Source organism: Osmia lignaria, chromosome 8 (genome assembly GCF_051020975.1).
Source record: "Osmia lignaria lignaria isolate PbOS001 chromosome 8, iyOsmLign1, whole genome shotgun sequence".
NCBI lineage: Eukaryota > Metazoa > Arthropoda > Insecta > Hymenoptera > Megachilidae > Osmia > Osmia lignaria.
Window position 1 is genome coordinate 10,854,702 of NC_135039.1, and position 16,936 is coordinate 10,871,637.

At 36.0% G+C, this 16,936-nt stretch overlaps 3 protein-coding genes and 2 long non-coding RNA genes across 10 annotated transcripts; 3 read left to right on the forward strand and 2 right to left on the reverse strand.

Annotated features, from left to right (window-relative positions):
• Nucleotides 1-1,365: 1,365 nt before the first annotated feature.
• Nucleotides 1,366-4,181, reverse strand: LOC117608767 (ubiquitin-conjugating enzyme E2 J2). Of its 2 annotated transcripts, none has more exons than XM_034334352.2 (5): nucleotides 4,054-4,181; nucleotides 3,069-3,829; nucleotides 2,746-2,980; nucleotides 2,549-2,677; nucleotides 1,366-2,468 (listed from the first exon to the last, which is right to left on the reverse strand). In XM_034334352.2, the coding sequence occupies exons 2-5, from the start codon at nucleotides 3,182-3,184 to the stop codon at nucleotides 2,256-2,258; spliced, it is 693 nt and encodes a 230-aa protein (XP_034190243.1). In that variant the 5' UTR covers nucleotides 3,185-3,829; nucleotides 4,054-4,181; the 3' UTR covers nucleotides 1,366-2,255. The 2 variants fall into 2 exon arrangements, with proteins under 2 accessions (XP_034190243.1, XP_034190242.1); XM_034334351.2 differs by having other exon boundaries at nucleotides 3,060-3,829.
• A 22-nt stretch (nucleotides 4,182-4,203) lies between these two features.
• Tmem98 (transmembrane protein 98) lies at nucleotides 4,204-5,246 on the forward strand. Its single transcript, XM_034334353.2, has 4 exons — nucleotides 4,204-4,521; nucleotides 4,591-4,700; nucleotides 4,779-4,911; nucleotides 4,971-5,246. The coding sequence occupies exons 1-4, from the start codon at nucleotides 4,363-4,365 to the stop codon at nucleotides 5,244-5,246; spliced, it is 678 nt and encodes a 225-aa protein (XP_034190244.1). The 5' UTR covers nucleotides 4,204-4,362.
• A 907-nt stretch (nucleotides 5,247-6,153) lies between these two features.
• Nucleotides 6,154-10,085, reverse strand: LOC117608766 (ATP-binding cassette sub-family F member 2). Its single transcript, XM_034334348.2, has 9 exons — nucleotides 9,937-10,085; nucleotides 9,261-9,448; nucleotides 8,775-9,178; nucleotides 8,537-8,700; nucleotides 8,239-8,466; nucleotides 7,785-8,172; nucleotides 7,518-7,709; nucleotides 6,367-6,570; nucleotides 6,154-6,295 (listed from the first exon to the last, which is right to left on the reverse strand). Exons 2-9 carry the CDS (start codon nucleotides 9,439-9,441, stop codon nucleotides 6,155-6,157), a joined length of 1,902 nt encoding a protein of 633 aa, XP_034190239.1. The 5' UTR covers nucleotides 9,442-9,448; nucleotides 9,937-10,085; the 3' UTR covers nucleotide 6,154.
• A 17-nt stretch (nucleotides 10,086-10,102) lies between these two features.
• Nucleotides 10,103-12,516, forward strand: LOC117608769 (uncharacterized). Its single transcript, XR_004582405.2, has 3 exons — nucleotides 10,103-10,652; nucleotides 10,903-11,012; nucleotides 11,107-12,516. It is a non-coding gene; the product is annotated as an uncharacterized LOC117608769 (long non-coding RNA).
• LOC117608961 (uncharacterized) lies at nucleotides 12,517-16,930 on the forward strand. 5 transcript variants are annotated; one of them, XR_013062579.1, is made up of 8 exons: nucleotides 12,517-12,992; nucleotides 13,300-13,392; nucleotides 13,668-13,743; nucleotides 14,647-15,198; nucleotides 15,263-15,592; nucleotides 15,655-16,073; nucleotides 16,533-16,660; nucleotides 16,734-16,930. It is a non-coding gene; the product is annotated as an uncharacterized LOC117608961 (long non-coding RNA). The 5 variants fall into 5 exon arrangements; XR_013062578.1 differs by having other exon boundaries at nucleotides 12,517-13,392; XR_004582469.2 differs by having other exon boundaries at nucleotides 12,517-13,392; nucleotides 15,263-15,548.
• Nucleotides 16,931-16,936: the final 6 nt, after the last annotated feature.

Sequence of the window (16,936 nt, forward strand, 5' to 3'; positions counted from 1 at the left end):
TAAAGCACTTATCTTGATCTTACGTGTATCAAATAAATAAAAAAGTACTTACTTCGACTACCAATCGCAAGATAAACTCCTACAAAATTTTGTTATCGACACTCCAACATCTATAAATTAACATTTTAATTTTAAATGTTTATATGTAATAAATTTTACGTATTAAATGAACATTGATATGTCCTAAACGAGACATGTAAGAAAAATTTGTTATCCAGTTACTTACAATTTGGAAATTAAAAAAATAAGTTTCAGGTCTTTTCTTCACAGCGACGACATCTTTGGTCACGGATCTAAGACTACGGATCATAAATCGCAATGTTTTTTTTTTATCAATTATTATGGAATTATATTCACATGATTATAATAAAATAACAATAGTTTATTCGTACACGTTCAAATAAAAGATATACTTACAAAGATACATGTGTCGTCTTATCTTTTGTATAGAACGGTTAAACCCAGTGGTGAATAAAGGTAGAGTTACTTGCAAATATGTGTGTTAAATTTTAATTAGAACAAACTAATTTATGGTTAGAATGATAGTAGAAATATAATACTTAATAGAGAAAATGATTAACCTTTGGAGAAATAGCAGAATATTTGTAAAAATCTGGTAGAAAGTAACGGTCGCTTTCAAACGTATCGCTATTGTAGATGGCGCTACTGCGCATGTGCGCGCAACAATTTTAACGGACAATTGTACGCGCGAATTATGATTTTGTTACGCAATTATGACTCTTAGAAATCAAAAGTATTTCATCATTGTTCACATTAAAATATTTAATATCTTTTTACAGGCATGTGATCTTGCAAACATCACGTTTTAGTAACTTAACGTTATAACATTAATTGACTTACCCTGTATACCACTGTAAAAAAAATTTCAAGAATATTTTTATAAATATTTGAAAGATAAATGGGTGACCGCAAAAAAATGAAGACAAAAATAAGCGTTCTTCATTTGTATATAAAAGTTATTACATTGTTTAATTTATAAATAAAACTGATTCCGTTTTTCATTTTTTTTTTTTATGATATAAATGTCAATTTACTGATTCTATTTCGATTCCGTTGTCATCAGCATTATTGTTATATATTATTACAATATAATATAACGTGTTAATGTAGATACAATCAAGCTGCAATTTCTTTTAAACTGTTCTAGTGGAAAAAAATGTCCTTCTTAGACTATCATTATTTAAAAATTATAGTTTGAAGCTGAAACAAAATATTCAATATTTTTCAAACCAACTGAAACTATGTACACATTTTATATTCTGAAGAATAAGATTTTAAGTACATTTTCCTAAGATTGTTTTTTCAGCGGTCATAGATGAGTTGAATGATGAATACTGACAATGATTTTCATTTTTTTTTTCCATTTTCTTTTTCTGTTTTATAAGATAAATCCGTGTCCATTGATTTTACATGTATCTTACTAGCCTACTACACGTATTTACAAGATCGGCATACTTTATTTTGTGATACAAGCTATGCTCTATTAAGCTTAGTCCGATTCAATTAGAAACTCCGACTTTTAGTTTTATTGGCACATCGCAGAGGCAAACGTCGACTGTTTCATTTGTGCAATTACTTTTTGTTTCATTGATGTTGTCATCAGGACAAAATTCCAGTACGAAAGTTGTAACGAGATTATTTGGTGCCCAGTAATTCATTCATAATGGTGGGAAGCCCCTACGATTTTTTTTTTTTTCTTCTTTTATTATACTACCTCTTTCACTCTCTCCCTCTCTCCTTTTTATAATTTACCAAATAATTACTAAATATAGTTCACTGACGAACTACGCTTTGGAAATTCGCGTAACAGAACTCGATTCAAAGCCAATGGTGTTAATCAAACCGATTCGAATTAATCAACAGCATTAAACTCTCGGAAACGGATAAAAACTTATTGATATTTTTTCGTTTCTAACGCTAAACCCTCGAGTTACTCTTGTCTCGCGATTATAATGTCTAAAATTTTCAAGTATAATACAACATGTATTTTACAAGTAACTTTGATATAAAAATCTATCGAACACCCATAGTATACTGGCATATTTGAAATCAAGAGATTCAGTAATACGACAAATTCAGTAAACAGACGACCAGGTATATTGAACTCTAGAAGTCTATCTTTCGATCAAGTTTCTCATTCCTTTCCTCAAGATCTGCACGCATTGTTATCACAACTTTCGTTTTACTTATTTTACCTAAATAATGGAGACAAATCCTATGTATTCACTTGTAACTTATTCCATAGCAATGCTCCTTAATACATATTTAACTGTATAAGCAAATGCTGCAAAGCCTATAATGACAATGAGATTAGTAAGTGCACTATGCAAAGGACTTTGTTCTCTTTGTAATTGGTCACGTATCAAGGACGAAACTTCGGATGCTGTAGATTGATGCCTCGCCTGTTTTTCTAATTCTTTTCGGTGTTCTAATTCGGCTTTTATAACCTATAAAATATGAATGTTTCAATAGTTACTTTACAGTGGATGTACTAATAAAATATACATATGTAAAAAGCTATCGTTACCTCAACAGTTTCTGGAAAGAGTTCGCAGAACATCTTATCCTTTAAATTATACTCCAAACTTTGCGCAGCTAGCTGTTTCTTTTCATAATCTGTTGTGTTAATGCTTCCTAGCGTGGGACTTTTCTCTATCTATTATTAAAAGAAATCAAAGTTAACCATTAATTTTGACCAAACTTCAATTGATCGTTAACAATTACCATGAAACTAAGTAGTCCTGTGAGAATAGTAGATACGCTCCATGCTGGGTTCCATGTGTCAGGATGAAAATCAGAAATGGATAAACATAGTCTTGTGTTAACTTTAAATCGGCCATTCGGAGTAGTCATGTAAATGCTAGGAGGTTGGAATGGAAATTCTCCAGGAAATATAAGTTTGCCGTGATAAAATCCTCCTTCGTAAGGGGTTTTCTCTGGACCTTTTACTACGTAATGCCTGTAAAATAAATAATGTTCAATACTATCAATTCTTAATTAGTGTCAAAACACTGTTAATAATAAACGAACATACTAACGATATATACCATTCTAGTATATTTGACGGTACTGGTTCTGCAAGAACGTACGGCACAGGGTCTTTCTTAAGGCGCAAATAATCTTGTTTAAGTCTTGCCGTCGCACTATTTGTTGTTCTATTCATATTGACTACAGAGTGTTTAACTAATTGGCAAGTATTTGTAATACTTTAACACACTACTTCCTTAGTGAAATGTTTTGATCCTGAGTTTTTACTGTAATACTTGCAGGTTAAATGTGGTGCAGAAATACCATGCAAAAAATGACATTTACCACGTGGTATTTTAGGTTTTGATTCACTAACTTTTGCAATGTGTTTTATCTATTCCTTGTTAAAATTCTTACGGTTTACAATAACCTGAATAAGCTGACGAATCAATTGTTAACGATTTAAAAAAACAGGTTACGTTCCTCTCGATAAGTTAGTAATAAAAATGCAGAACTATGAAGACAATAAGTTGTCGCTAAAATGACAACTGTTCATGATGAATCGTATTTATTCATTCATAGAATATTCACGAATAACACCAAATTTGACAGCAACTCTTTCACGACAGAAAACATATGACTATGAAATGCACTGAATTATTTCGTTTCTCTACAGTGCTGCCAAGTTCATGCAATGGTATGCATTTAATTGACACCTGACTGATGAACAAATCATTTTTTTCCATGTTTTCAGCTTCCTGGTTATCTATTTTTTAAATAAAAATTCACGGATGTCCTTAAATTTCATCATTCTTCACATATTAATCAATATATGCAGGTCCTAGAAATGATTCAGTATCATATTAAATAGAACTTATGAAATAGTTTATTGCAATTTATTGCAATAAAGAAATACATTACATTCAATATTCTAAGCAATAAAATACAATTACATGATGTTAATATTTACAAAATTAAATATTAATTCATATTTAACACCATATAAATATTTGATGTACATTAAATTTAGATTAAAATGAACATATAATAAAGTATGATACATACATTCAGTAATTTTTCAATTACAATTTTTCTTTAATATAAATGGACAATACAAAACGTACCACCTGTTAGCATCAACTTCGAATTACATAACATCATGGTATAGCTAAAGGATGCAAACAGGAATTATAGGTTGATGAATGAAGCTTAAGATTCGTGACAGTCTCCGCCTCCCACCGACTATCACCGGGAAACTCGACACTGTTGTTGACACATTAGACAGAAGAAATACTTTGAATAGCATTCATGATTTGTTTACGAGGATACTACGATTGATTTAAATAAAATTATTCAGTTGTCAAACTCGTTCAAATGATGAGTTCACCGGTATCCATAAGCAATACTGGTACCACAGCTGGTGCTATTGGTATGGAAACAGTGGTAGCTGTAGCACTTGGTGCACTTGCTGCTGTTTTCCTTGGAGCATTTTTAGTATTGCTTGTAATTTGTAAAAGGCAGCGATGTTATTATGTAAGTTCAGTATTCTTCTTCTGCGTATCAGTGTCAAGTGTTAATAATGTTTCTATGATCTTGATTTAGAATCAAAAAGATTCTCCAGACTTGAGCTCAGATTTGTTAGAAGGAGAGAAATTTTCTGGTTTAGGCTTGGATGCGTGGGAAAGTGACGAGTGGCTGGCTGGTGCTGAAAGGTATAATACGTTTGGTAATATCTTGTGAAAAAGTTTTAATCAACGATTGAAAGTTTCTTAATTTTACCAATTCTGCAGATGGGTCGATGATGCAACTGGCTTAGCTCCATTATGTATCGCTGTATTAAGATCTTGCCACGCATTGGCTTCAAGCCTGACTGCTATCGCAGGAACAGTGAATAGTAATACTGTTCCATTGGAAATAGTTGATGTAAGCGAATACTTTTACGTGTGACTTCTATGCAATGCTATCGGACTTACATATTTCAGGTTGCTAGACGTATTCCACCACGTGTAGACGATGTGGTTAGAAGCTTATATCCACCGTTAGATGCCAGACTTCTGGAAGCCAGAGTAGCAGCGTTAGTATTAGCTGTTACACATTTGGCGTTAGTTACTAAACACGGAGTATCAAAAAGTCATGCCAGGAAATTAGCATTCATCGATCAGGCTTTGAGCGATATGGATTCCCATTTATCTATTCTGAGGAATGCTGCGTTAGCACAGGAGATTGCTTGCTCTGTTCCAGCTTCGACACCTGTTTAAGTAGCTGAATCTCCTTTTCGTGGTTTTGGGTCTTTACACTAGGTTTCTTCAAAACTCTGTACGAGATTAAAGGTATACATAGTATTATGTATCTTTTCTTTTTTTATTACGTGAAGGTCCAAAACCCAACAGTGCAACTTCGTTTTCTACTGACAATATTTAGTGTTTTACATGTTATGCAATCATAATTGTTACAAAAATGCATACATTATTTTCGTGACGTATTAAAAAATATTGTAGGATATATATATATATGTATATATATATTCAAATATTTTCACGATAAAGAACACCAGAGATATTTTGTGATATGGATATACGCGATCTTTTAGTCTTCCTTTAATACTAAATATCAGAGTATTTTTATATATACCTGAGATGAAAATTATATTTCGAGAACCATGTCATTTGTCAACTATATTAAGTATTTATAACTGTTTATACACATATATTTTTTATATCTACGAGAATCAAATTAATTTATAGATAAATAGGAATTTATAATAAAGTTGAATTTTAAGAGAAAAATTGAGTATTTTTTCGTGTCTTGTATAATATTTAAACGTGTTTTATTTTTTTAATACTCCGTAATAATCTATGTGTACGTGTGTATTTCTGTGTGTATATATGTGTGTGTATGCATCCAATTAATATTTCTTCCAGTACATTATTGACGTTGAATACCTAACATGGCAAATACACCATGAGTAAATCCTGTAAGTTGTCACAGAAAAACTTGCTGTATCATTTAAATAAATTAACTAAAAAACTCTCGATCACTGACAACGCTACACAGCAGCGTGAATTCAGTGCCCAGTTGCGAATAAATGTCCAAAAAAGGGGGGAAGAGATAAAGTTGCCATAATATAGAGGAAAATGAAACGGAGCACAGCGGATTACTGTTTACATTATTTGCTTCTATGTAAATCCTTTTGCCTTTTTTGGTTGTCGTTCAGAACTTTGTTTTTAAGATGTTCTTTGTAATCTAAAATATTTCCGCTCCATTTTGTGACGGCACCGTTTTCACATACCCAAATTTCCTCTGCAACCTATGCAGAAAGAAAGAATTAACACGCATGAACAGAATTTTTTCATTTTTTTTTTTTTTATCACTGCATACCTGATTAATTAATCTGAAATCGTGAGATACGAGTACCATTCCACCATCGAAATCATTAATTGCGTCAGCTAAAGCATCGATTGTTTCCATGTCTAAATGATTCGTAGGTTCGTCGAGAAGGAGCAAATGTGGTACTTGCCAGGCAAGCCATGCAAATACTACTCTGCAACGTTGACCATCAGACAACTGGCGTATTGGACATACCTGATATTAAAGAAACAACAATTAGCGTATTAGAAATCTCTGAAACTAGATTAACCCTTTCGCTGCCACGGTGGTCTCGTGGGACACCGGTGACCACCACTAAGAAAAATGTGCTATTGGCAAGATTGTACTGTTATTTTAATACATTTCGCAGTTCTTTGCCATTACAAAATTTTTAATATGAAATTTCTGGCCCACTGGTGCAAGTTCGAAAATTCGCCTGGCAGCAAAACTGGTCCCATGGGATTCCATAGCACCGTTGATCACCACTAAGAAAAATGTGCCATTGGCAAGATTGTACTGTTATTTTAATACATTTCGCAGTTCTTTGCCATGACAAAATTTTTAATATGTAATTTCTGGGCCACTGGTGCAGGTTCAAAAATTCGCCTGGCAGCAAAAGTGTGGTCCCATGGGATTCCATAGCACCGTTGACCACCACTAAGAAAAATGTGCCTTTGGCAAGATTGTACTGTTATTTTAATACATTTCGCAGTTCTTTGCCATTACAAAATTTTTAATATGAAATTTCTGGCCCACTGGTGCAAGTTCGAAAATTCGCCTGGCAGCAAAACTGGTCCCATGGGATTCCATAGCACCGTTGATCACCACTAAGAAAAATGTGCCATTGGCAAGATTGTACTGTTATTTTAATACATTTCGCAGTTCTTTGCCATGACAAAATTTTTAATATGCAATTTCTGGGCCACTGGTGCAGGTTCAAAAATTCGCCTGGCAGCAAAAGTGTGGTCCCATGGGATTCCATAGCACCGTTGACCACCACTAAGAAAAATGTGCCTTTGGCAAGATTGTACTGTTATTTTAATACATTTCGCAGTTCTTTGCCATGACAAAATTTTTAATATGCAATTTCTGGGCCACTGGTGCAAGTTCAAAAATTCGCCTGGCAGCGAAAGGGTTAACAATCCTTATTTAAGCGACCATACTTGTTGACGACCGGTTAACCCATAACGACCAATGATCTTTCTCATCTCTTCGCGTTCTTTAACATCTGGAAAAGCCTTCATCATGTAATCCAAAGGCGACATATCTAAATCTAATAGTTCATGTAAATGCTGATGGTATCTCCCAATTCGTAAATGGCTGTTCTTACGTATCATGCCGCTCGTTGGAACCAACTGTAATCATGTATTTAAATGTAATTTAACATATTTTTATTATTTGCATTAATTGAAAGACTATGTTAAACTTACATCTCCATATAGCAGTTTCAAAAGAGTACTCTTCCCTGCACCATTAGGACCAACCAATGCAATTCTGGTGTCTAAATCTATACCGAATTCTAAGTTTTTATAAATCCAAGGCGAATCTTCGTTGTAACGAAAACTAACGTTTTGAACCATTATAACAGGAGGTGGAATAGTTCCACAAGAAGGAAAGTAGAAGTTCAGTACTTTGTCGTTGACAACCTTTTCTGTAAGCCCTTGCGCTACCATTTTTGCCAAAGTCTTTTCCTTAGATTGTGCTTGCCTGGCTAATTTCGCCGAACCGTGACCGAACCGTGCAATGTAAGTTTTCATGTGAGCGATTTGATCCTGTTCCCAATTATATTGTTTCGCTTGATTTTCCAGTAATTCCATCCTAGCATATAAACGTTCATGTTAATTCTGTTAATTCTGCAATTTAATTTGATCATTTTTAACTCACCTTGTCTTGACAAAAGCTTCATAATTACCGCTATAATATTTTAATTGTTTCTTATTCACATGAATGATATTTGTACAAATGCCATTAAGAAAATCCTGTGAATGAGAAATGATAACCAAAATTCTTTTGTATGTTTTCAACTCTTCCTCCAACCATACGCAAGCATCAAGGTCCAAATGATTGGTAGGCTCGTCAAGTAACAATAGGTGAGGTTTTACATACAAAGCCCTGTAAAGAAGCACCATCGTTACTCCAAAATTGTTATAATATTTTATTGATGATTCCTGGTCTTACGTACCTAGCAAGAGCGATCCTCATTCGCCAGCCTCCAGAAAAGTCTTTAGTAGGAGTTCTTTGCATTTTTGCAGTGAAGCCCAGACCGTGTAAAATATGAGCAGCACGAGCTTCAGCAGTGTCAGCAGTCATATCTTCTAACCTTTCGTAAACATCCATAAGTTGTTCCTGTTTGAACAAACATTTTTATGTAAATCAATTACTGCGGTAGAATATACAAAACTGTATAAACAAAAACACACTTGAGCATCCTCCTCTTCGCACTCCACCAGTTCCTCAGCAAGTTTCTCTAACCGAATACGTTCCTCGTCGACCTCCATCACGCACTCTAAAGCTGTTTTATTGCTAGCAGGCATTTCCCTGGTCAAATGAAATATGTCAATTTGATCAGGGATAGGAACTTCTCGATTTCCAAGTACGGACAACAAAGTAGACTTTCCAGAACCATTGAGCCCGAGTAAACCATAACGTCTACCACAATTTAATTCTAACATAGTGTCCTGCAGCAATTCACAGCCGTGGAAAGTGATAGAAAAATTAGATATCTTTATGTCCCTACTACGCGGATGGGAAGCCAATGATCCAGTACACGAACGTGCTTCTGCGTTGAGTCTGGCGTCTGCTTCCAGTTTTAAACATAAAGCCTCTGCAACGAAGAAAGACCATCGTGTCAGATTAATTTTTCAATATTGTATTTCTACAACTTTGAAAGCGATATGTAGTTTCACCTTCTGCACTGATCGGTGTTCCATTGGTTCCATTTTGAATGACTCCGACACCAGGACTGCCCTCTTTACCATTTTCTGCGCCTTTTGTCTGAGGTGTTTGAGCCGGTTTCTTTCCAGACTGTCTGGCCTTCGCCGCCTCCTTTTTCTTTTGCTGTTGTTTCTTTTTCGCGTCGGACGGCATTATTTGTCTGAAATTTCATTGCACACGTATAGCGTCGTTTTCCTTCACCTTCAAATATAGCAGCCGGGAATCAGCGGTTACGTAAGCTGTAGGTTAGGCGTTCGATGGCACGTGTGTTCTAAAGGAAATCTAAATCCAACGGAACGTCAAATTCGAAAATTCAATAAATCTCTGTCGCCGTAAATGGCTTTTTACACGAGCCAACCACCAGGTTGAGATAGATGGACAGAAAGAGGGAGACAAAGTAGGGCGACGGAAAAAGAAAGACGAAGACAGAGAGAGAAAGAGCAAGGTAGACAGATTTTCGTTACGGTTATTAAAAATTTTCCATTGATAAGCAATAGTGTGATAATGACAGGAATACGAGCGGTGCTCGCAAAATAAAAATAAAAAACTGAAAGATAGAGGAGAAAGGTAGATAATCGAAATAATGAAAACGGAACACCTCCAGCTGAGACAAAAGAAATTGCGATCACTTTTCAACTACTGACTCACGTTAAAATTAAGCGATATTGTATGTCATTCAATCCTTCGTTTTCTCTGTACTTTCTTCGAGGATCGATCTTAAAATAACTTCCAGAAATTACCTAATTGTGCGCCAAAAATCGAACGATCCGTGCAACACGCAGACACACGTGCATGGATAAAGGTGAAGCCGTCAAATCATTATTCACGGGATCGTTCGAAAGATGGCGCCACCTGAAGGATCAGAAGTTTGCAAGGAATCATGGCGCGGTTTTTGAAACCGTTTGAAACCGTTTAAAACCGTCGCGGTCACGTGTGAAAGCTTAGAGACGAAGCTGAAGAAAAGGAATCTTCAGGAATCTTCGAAATTATGGCAGAACGGTAAAATTTTGTTGAAAGATCGTGTGAAATGTAGACATCAAAATTTAAATTGTTATAAAGAATAAAGAACTGTGCCTCGACATTGGCTTCTTCAAAGGTGAAGTACTTCATAACATAAATCACAATTACTTGTAGTTTAACATTCATATTATTTATTACTGTTATCTAATGGATTGATAGATTTCAAAGGAATATTTAACATGCGTTGTTAGAAATTGATAGGTACTTTAAGGCTTTATTAGGTTAGGAATGTTCGATGGTGTTCTCCCCCCATATTGCGTCATATTTTGTGAAACGGCTAATTTCGTCTCTATAAAACCATTATCATAATTGAAGTGTGGAAACATCTAAAATCATTCATTTATGTAAGTAATTAAATTATTTATTAATGCATTTGTAAGCTATACATATATATATATTCATTGTTAACGGTCACTATCGAATGCAATCGAAGATCTTCGATAATCGAAGATTCAAATTTTAACTATCGAAGATTTTGGGCAGTCGGAAACTTTTCGGTTAATGATAATTCGTTTTTGATAATGAAAAAATGGTAAATTGCAATTTTATTCAGTAAAAAAAAAATCAGATCTAGTTACTTTATATTTTTTGCAGGTATTCATCTCTAATCCACGTGATAACCTTAACTGACAATAAGAAGAACATGGAGTACCTGTACCAGTAATTAATATTTATTTTAATAAAGCAATCGTATTGACCAATAGGTAACCATCCATTGAATCTGATCAATCTACTTATATACACAAATTTAATTTAAGGCAATTATTCAAACCAGCCTCTGTTTCACTTAACTTCCAGTCCATTCGAAGAAAAATTATGGAGTCAAGACTGTGCAAGAAGTTTCATACAAAGCAACTGCATTCCTCTCTCAACGGTTATACGTTGTTCAAGCGACGAGAGCCGGTTAAAGAAGTGTGTTCTGATGAATGAACGAATGGATAAACGGCAGTAGCGGGTAGGGGCTGTAAAAGAAGAGACGGACTTGCGCCCCTGCTGGTCCGAAGTCTACTGGAGGGGGGCGAGGACGACCTAGGACGTGGAGGGTGAGGGGTTGCCGGCTTAATTGCACCGCATCACAGAACGTAGTATTTCGTAGTACGTGATGGTGGGGGTGTAATGCGTCCTCGGTCGTCCTCGTCCTCGTCGACGGCGTCGTCGTCGTCGACGACGCCGTCGTTATTCGTATGTAAGCTGCACGCTCGCCTGGATCGACGTATGCGTACCAGTGATGTATCAACTTAGGCCCCCTTTACGAAGGGGTTACCAACGATCATTCAACTCTTAATCCCACGACCTTCCCAGCGATCTGAACGTTTTCACTTGCATTGTAAATTGTTGCAAAGTTACCGGCGAACGTTCTGTCCTTAATGCCGCGAATTTCCCAACAATTTAATTGTGTACAAAGTTGAAAGTTACGTAAAAAGTTGCACAGACTCGATGAATTTTAGAGACTTTAAACTTTCCACGAGCTTTGTACGCGCAATTTGAAATTTCATAAGCCTTAGAGTGCAGTCACAGCTATGATTTTTATAAATTTTTTAATAATTCAAAAGTTTAAGGCTTGTAAAGATAGAGGCTTTCGACACGTTTTAATAACTTCCAATTTTGAACGTTGTAACGTTGTCTCCTGATTGTCACTGGTAGGGGTTCGAATCGCCAGAGCGACGATAATACGAACCAATCGGCAGGACGTACGACACGAGCGTAATAATCGATCGGTTCAGACGTTTGACACACTTTTCCAGGCCAACAACGATTAATTTTCGACGATGCAAATCTGTCCCGGGTAAAGAGAGAGTGAGCGAGCGCGACGTAAGGAGGGGGGGGGGGGTAGGCTTTCGTGGAAATACCTTTGGAGGGTGAAACCTCTGTATCGTAATAAATAATCGATATTATTCTTGGACTATCGAGGAATAGCCGGGATTAAAGAGGAACCTTTGAATCCGTTGAAATTTATCCGATAAAACCTCTCTCTGTTGAGATCTGCGTATCTTCAAGCAAAGGATTCCCTTCCTTCAAGTAACTCTTTTCCATTTACATTAAAAGTTAATCCTAGAAACGGTTGATCTAAGAATACTGTATTCAAAGTACAGAGGATTATCTGTTAAAATGATTAAATCGGTATTATGTTAGATAAATAATAATAATAGTAATAATAGTTGAAAGTTATAGAGAGGTAATCATTAAGAAATAATTATCTATATGAAATAATAATTATTTATATGAATCAGTAAACAGATTTTGTATTGTTAATGCGTTTAAAGCGAAGGCGCTGAAAGGTGTTGATACGGCCCTGCCCGCTCGTGTGCGTGACGTTGAGGCGTACACGCGAGCACACGCTCACGCTGCTCGCGTGTCAACTACCGTAACCGTCGAGTACATCGGGGATTTCACAGTGGACGGGGTCGGGGCTGAAAGGAAGGGGCTGGAAAAAAGGTGTGAATGCCGGATGGCATTCATTCAAATGCCGTCCAATCACAGCATCGTACTCCAGGTCGAGTGGCAGGGCCGGCGTACCATCGGGAATTATTAAGTCCTTGCGATTCTCTGTTGCGTTAACCATACAGATTAACCCAAATCCGAGCATTAACCGAGTTCACTCTCCCTGTTAATCATTAATCATTGAAATATTGAAATTGTAAAGCTTAATAGCTAGATTGCCGGACTCGCATCCGTCAAAATAGGTATAGCATATATGAATTTTTGGAACTAAGGAATGGGGGGGAAGGAATTAGTATTTATATACATTTCATAATTCTATTGAAAATCAACATATGTTTAAAAAAAAAATTATTTAAGTTTTTCTATATATGTAGCAATTATAAAATTCCAATTCATGTATGCTTATGAGATTTTTTTTTAAATTTCATGGGTCATTATAAACTTAAATAATTTCATTCTGGCTCTTGATTTGAGGTTGTATTCACAGTCTAATTTAGCATGATCATGCAAAAGTCAGAAGTACTGTTAATGAGTGATCTGTTCCCCTAGGTCGCGGTATTTACAGGTTGTACTACTTAAAGCACTCACTGCATCCTTAAATCAGTATCCAGTCATCATGAAAAAATGATTAAATTATTTCATGTAAGTTCATAAAGTTAAATAGATAACAGAAGGTATGATATATTAAATTTAAATATATCAGAATCCCTAAATCAGTATCCAGTCATTATGAAAAAATGATTAAATTATTTCATGTAAATTTATAAAGTTAAAAATATCATATTAATATATCATAGAAGGTATGATATAGTAAATTTAAATAAATTTAGGGATCTCCTTGAAAACCATATATTAAATTTAAATATATCATACATGGTATAATGAAACACAAGACTGATTTAGTTTTATATTTTTAGGTGCTGGTTCTCAGTGATTCATGCTTGACGAATCGGTTCACTTTCACTGTTGGATAATGAAGAAATCTATTTGGAGGTAACCGAACTTGTTTACAAGCAAAGGAACAGTTTGATGCGAGAGAATCGTCGAAGTTCGAATGCCAGCTAGAGACCATCCTAAAATTTATGAGCAAATCTGCCCGCTAGTCGTCGGAATCGACGAGCGACGTCTTTCTGCCGAGTGTTTTTGACACGAGGCGGTCTCTCCAATCGATCCAGGCCAGAATAGCCGAACCGGAAGTAGGACGTTTAGGCTCGATGGGAATGACAACGGGGAGAGTGACTTAACTTTTGGATTTCCTCGGGTTCCTCCCGCAATCACTCGGATGAATTTACTTGATAAGATGCCAACCGTTACGAGAATTACTCTCTTCTGGCGTGCTTAAGAATTAATTGAAAAAAAGAAACGAATCGTCGACGTTGATCGAACGAGAACTCGCGAGAAATTGGATTCTTCCCTGAATCTTTATTTTGATCAGACTTCTATACATTTCTGCAAAGGATCATTTTAACCCTTTAACTGTGGATACTTTTAGCACAGCCGATTACATTCTAATTATAAATTATATTACTGAAGTGATATTCTATTTTCAAAGATTTTTTTTATTGTATATATTCTATTTTTATTTTAGTGCTATAGAAGCCACAGCCCCTATTTGATATTCTATTTTATAAGACATTTTGTATTGTATTTATTTTATTTTTATTTTAGTGCTATAGAAGTCACAGCCCCTATTTGATATTCTATTTTAAAAGATTTTTTTTATTGTATATATTCTATTTTTATTTTAGTGCTATAGAATCCACAGGCCCTATTTGATATCAGCAAAAATTAACATGTGATTTACAAACCACACCTCCAGTTAAAGGGTTAAGTTCATAAAAATTACATATTATAATCTCTGCAAGTTAGCCAATAGTTTCATATTTTCTGTTTCAGAAAGTTTTGAGGGAAAATGCGTGGCAGGGCAGGCTCTACTCGTGGCAGACGGTACTTCCCTGGAGTTCCTCTTTAACATACAATCCAGGGTGCAATGCAGTCTCCGGTGCAACGGTTGTACGACAATTGCCAGCTGATTGCGATCTTTCACCCGGGGGAGAGAGAGAGAGAAAAAAAAATTAGCGACGCAGCCCGCAATCAGCGTGTCTCAGAAGCGGCCGTCGCGGCCAGGTCTGCTGTATCGACCTAATACTCGGTGCTTCAACGGCACCTCGTAAAATACGGTGATTACTGCACGTGCTTTCGGGGAGAAAACCATAATAGCCGACCCTGACCGTTGAGAAATTGTCCCAACGGAACGAACCAGTCAGGAAGAATCCTCCTACACAATTTATCGATGCAGTAATTCCGTCTCAAACGCTGCTACTGATTGAATCTTGAAAACTCGAGGAAATTGGATAACGATACTTGGACAGGAATAACTTTGCATTTAGGGATCTCCTTGAAAATTTTTCAACAGAAGGAAATATTATTACAATGATTGAATTAATTGTATGTAAAATATTACAATATTTTCTAATTGAAAATGTCGTTAATTACAATTTTCTTTTTCCAGACGTTCGATAAAATTTCCCATGAAAAGCTTCGAAATTTATTCGGGCTCGAGCCTCGTGACGAGCAATTAAACGCAAAAACGAGAGAGGATTCCCTGCAGTCGAGGGGGAGGGGGGGATGATGGGATCGCCGAACAAGATCGATGAAAGTTACTTGTCTTTCAGCTAGAGTGTATCAGTTTCAACGCTGGAAAATCTGTACGCGAAACAGGATCCACCGGCTCGAACCTGGGTCACTGGAATTCGAACTCCAACAATCCCGAACATGTAAATTGCCGTACGAGGGAGGTACTTTAAACGAAGGGAAACATTTTTGTTTCTTTGGAACAAAAGTACCTAGCCAATATTCTTTCTATTTCAAAAGTGGTATATTAAAATAGCTGATTTCTTTCAGGTGGAAGATTTGAAAATTGAAATTTTGAAGAAATTTTACTGGTCCCTGGTGTCTTCTGGAATGCAAGGAGAAAGGATTTAAAAAAAATGGAAGCCCCATGTTCGATAAGCATTGTTTCCTACGGAAGGCTATTTACCGTCAGGCAAGAAATTTAATACAACTCGTTGGAGCTGTTGAAACCGAGGTAGCTCGGTGCATACGCTCCTCTGTCACTGTCGTCGACGCGACGAGGAGAGGTAAGCGGAGGAGAAAAATTTCGACGTCTGCGTGCGAGGGTTCGACAGCCTGAGAACGAGCAGAAGGAGCCAGGACTCGTCGCACACTGGCACAGAATCAATTTTCCATGGCGAATCTATATTTTAGTTTTCACCAAGAGTTACCGGCACCTTTTTTCTTCCACGGAAAGAAACTATGCGGAGGTGTATATTTTTTCGGGCAACGGAGTCTCATGGCGAATAAATGATTTTGCAGTTTATATTCACAGTTGGTGATCAAATTATTAATTAAATCAAATGGAGTCCGATTTAATTCAATTAATATTATTAGAGCCACTCGCATAAATTTCAAGATTTTACATAAAAATGATTAAACAAAGTTTTTGTTATTTTTTTTATGATGCTTCTAAAGTTATGATACACAGTTGAAAAAAGTGAAAGTTGCCTGGAAATTCTCCTGAAAATTAGTAGAAACATTAATTATTTAGAAGATAGAAGAATCAAAATGAATTACTTAAAAGGCAGTAATTATAACAAATTATTAAATTCTTCAATGTAAAAACCTTAAAATTGTGACTCTAATAATTTAATTAATACTTCTGAAAGATGCAACATGTTCCACGCTAAAGAATCTCCTATAAAATATGACAATATTAATTCCAGGAGATGCGATAAAAAATCCATTCATGGATTGAAATAACCTGTTGCATTAATTAAAAAAGGAGATCCAAAAAAAATATTCAACCAGTTGAAACAGGGTTAGAATCAATAAACTCATTGAGCTTTGAAAGGTAACAATAGCCTATATATAAATCTTCCCCTGGAAAAGTATCTTCACTTCCAACGAAACCTAATGATCGACAGGTGTGTCAGCAACGGTACCCGGTTCGAAGAAATCATCGAAATCATAGAGACAGGAAAAGGAAGTGGAAAAATCGACTTTGGTCCGGTAGAAAAATTGATTCAGCGTCGTCTGGAGGAGCCCGTGGGCCGTGGCGAGTACGCGAAAAGAAGAGCCGCGGGGGCGCGTGTGCGCACTACCCTCTACCAACATGTCCGCCCGGCTG

Excerpts from the sequence above, each read along its gene's own strand:
- LOC117608767 (XM_034334351.2), bottom strand. The coding sequence starts at position 3,184 with ATGAATAGAACAACAAATAGTGCGACGGCAAGACTTAAACAAGATTAT. Across the intron at positions 2,981-3,059 it reads ATACTAGAATGGTATATATC|GCATTACGTAGTAAAAGGTC; the intron begins GTTAGTATGTTC and ends TTTATTTTACAG. Across the intron at positions 2,469-2,548 it reads TCTTTCCAGAAACTGTTGAG|GTTATAAAAGCCGAATTAGA; the intron begins GTAACGATAGCT and ends CATATTTTATAG.
- Tmem98 (XM_034334353.2), top strand. The coding sequence starts at position 4,363 with ATGATGAGTTCACCGGTATCCATAAGCAATACTGGTACCACAGCTGGT. Across the intron at positions 4,522-4,590 it reads AAAGGCAGCGATGTTATTAT|AATCAAAAAGATTCTCCAGA; the intron begins GTAAGTTCAGTA and ends ATCTTGATTTAG. Across the intron at positions 4,701-4,778 it reads TGGCTGGCTGGTGCTGAAAG|ATGGGTCGATGATGCAACTG; the intron begins GTATAATACGTT and ends CCAATTCTGCAG.
- LOC117608766 (XM_034334348.2), bottom strand. The coding sequence starts at position 9,441 with ATGCCGTCCGACGCGAAAAAGAAACAACAGCAAAAGAAAAAGGAGGCG. Across the intron at positions 9,179-9,260 it reads AACACCGATCAGTGCAGAAG|AGGCTTTATGTTTAAAACTG; the intron begins GTGAAACTACAT and ends TCTTCGTTGCAG. Across the intron at positions 8,467-8,536 it reads ATGAGGATCGCTCTTGCTAG|GGCTTTGTATGTAAAACCTC; the intron begins GTACGTAAGACC and ends GCTTCTTTACAG.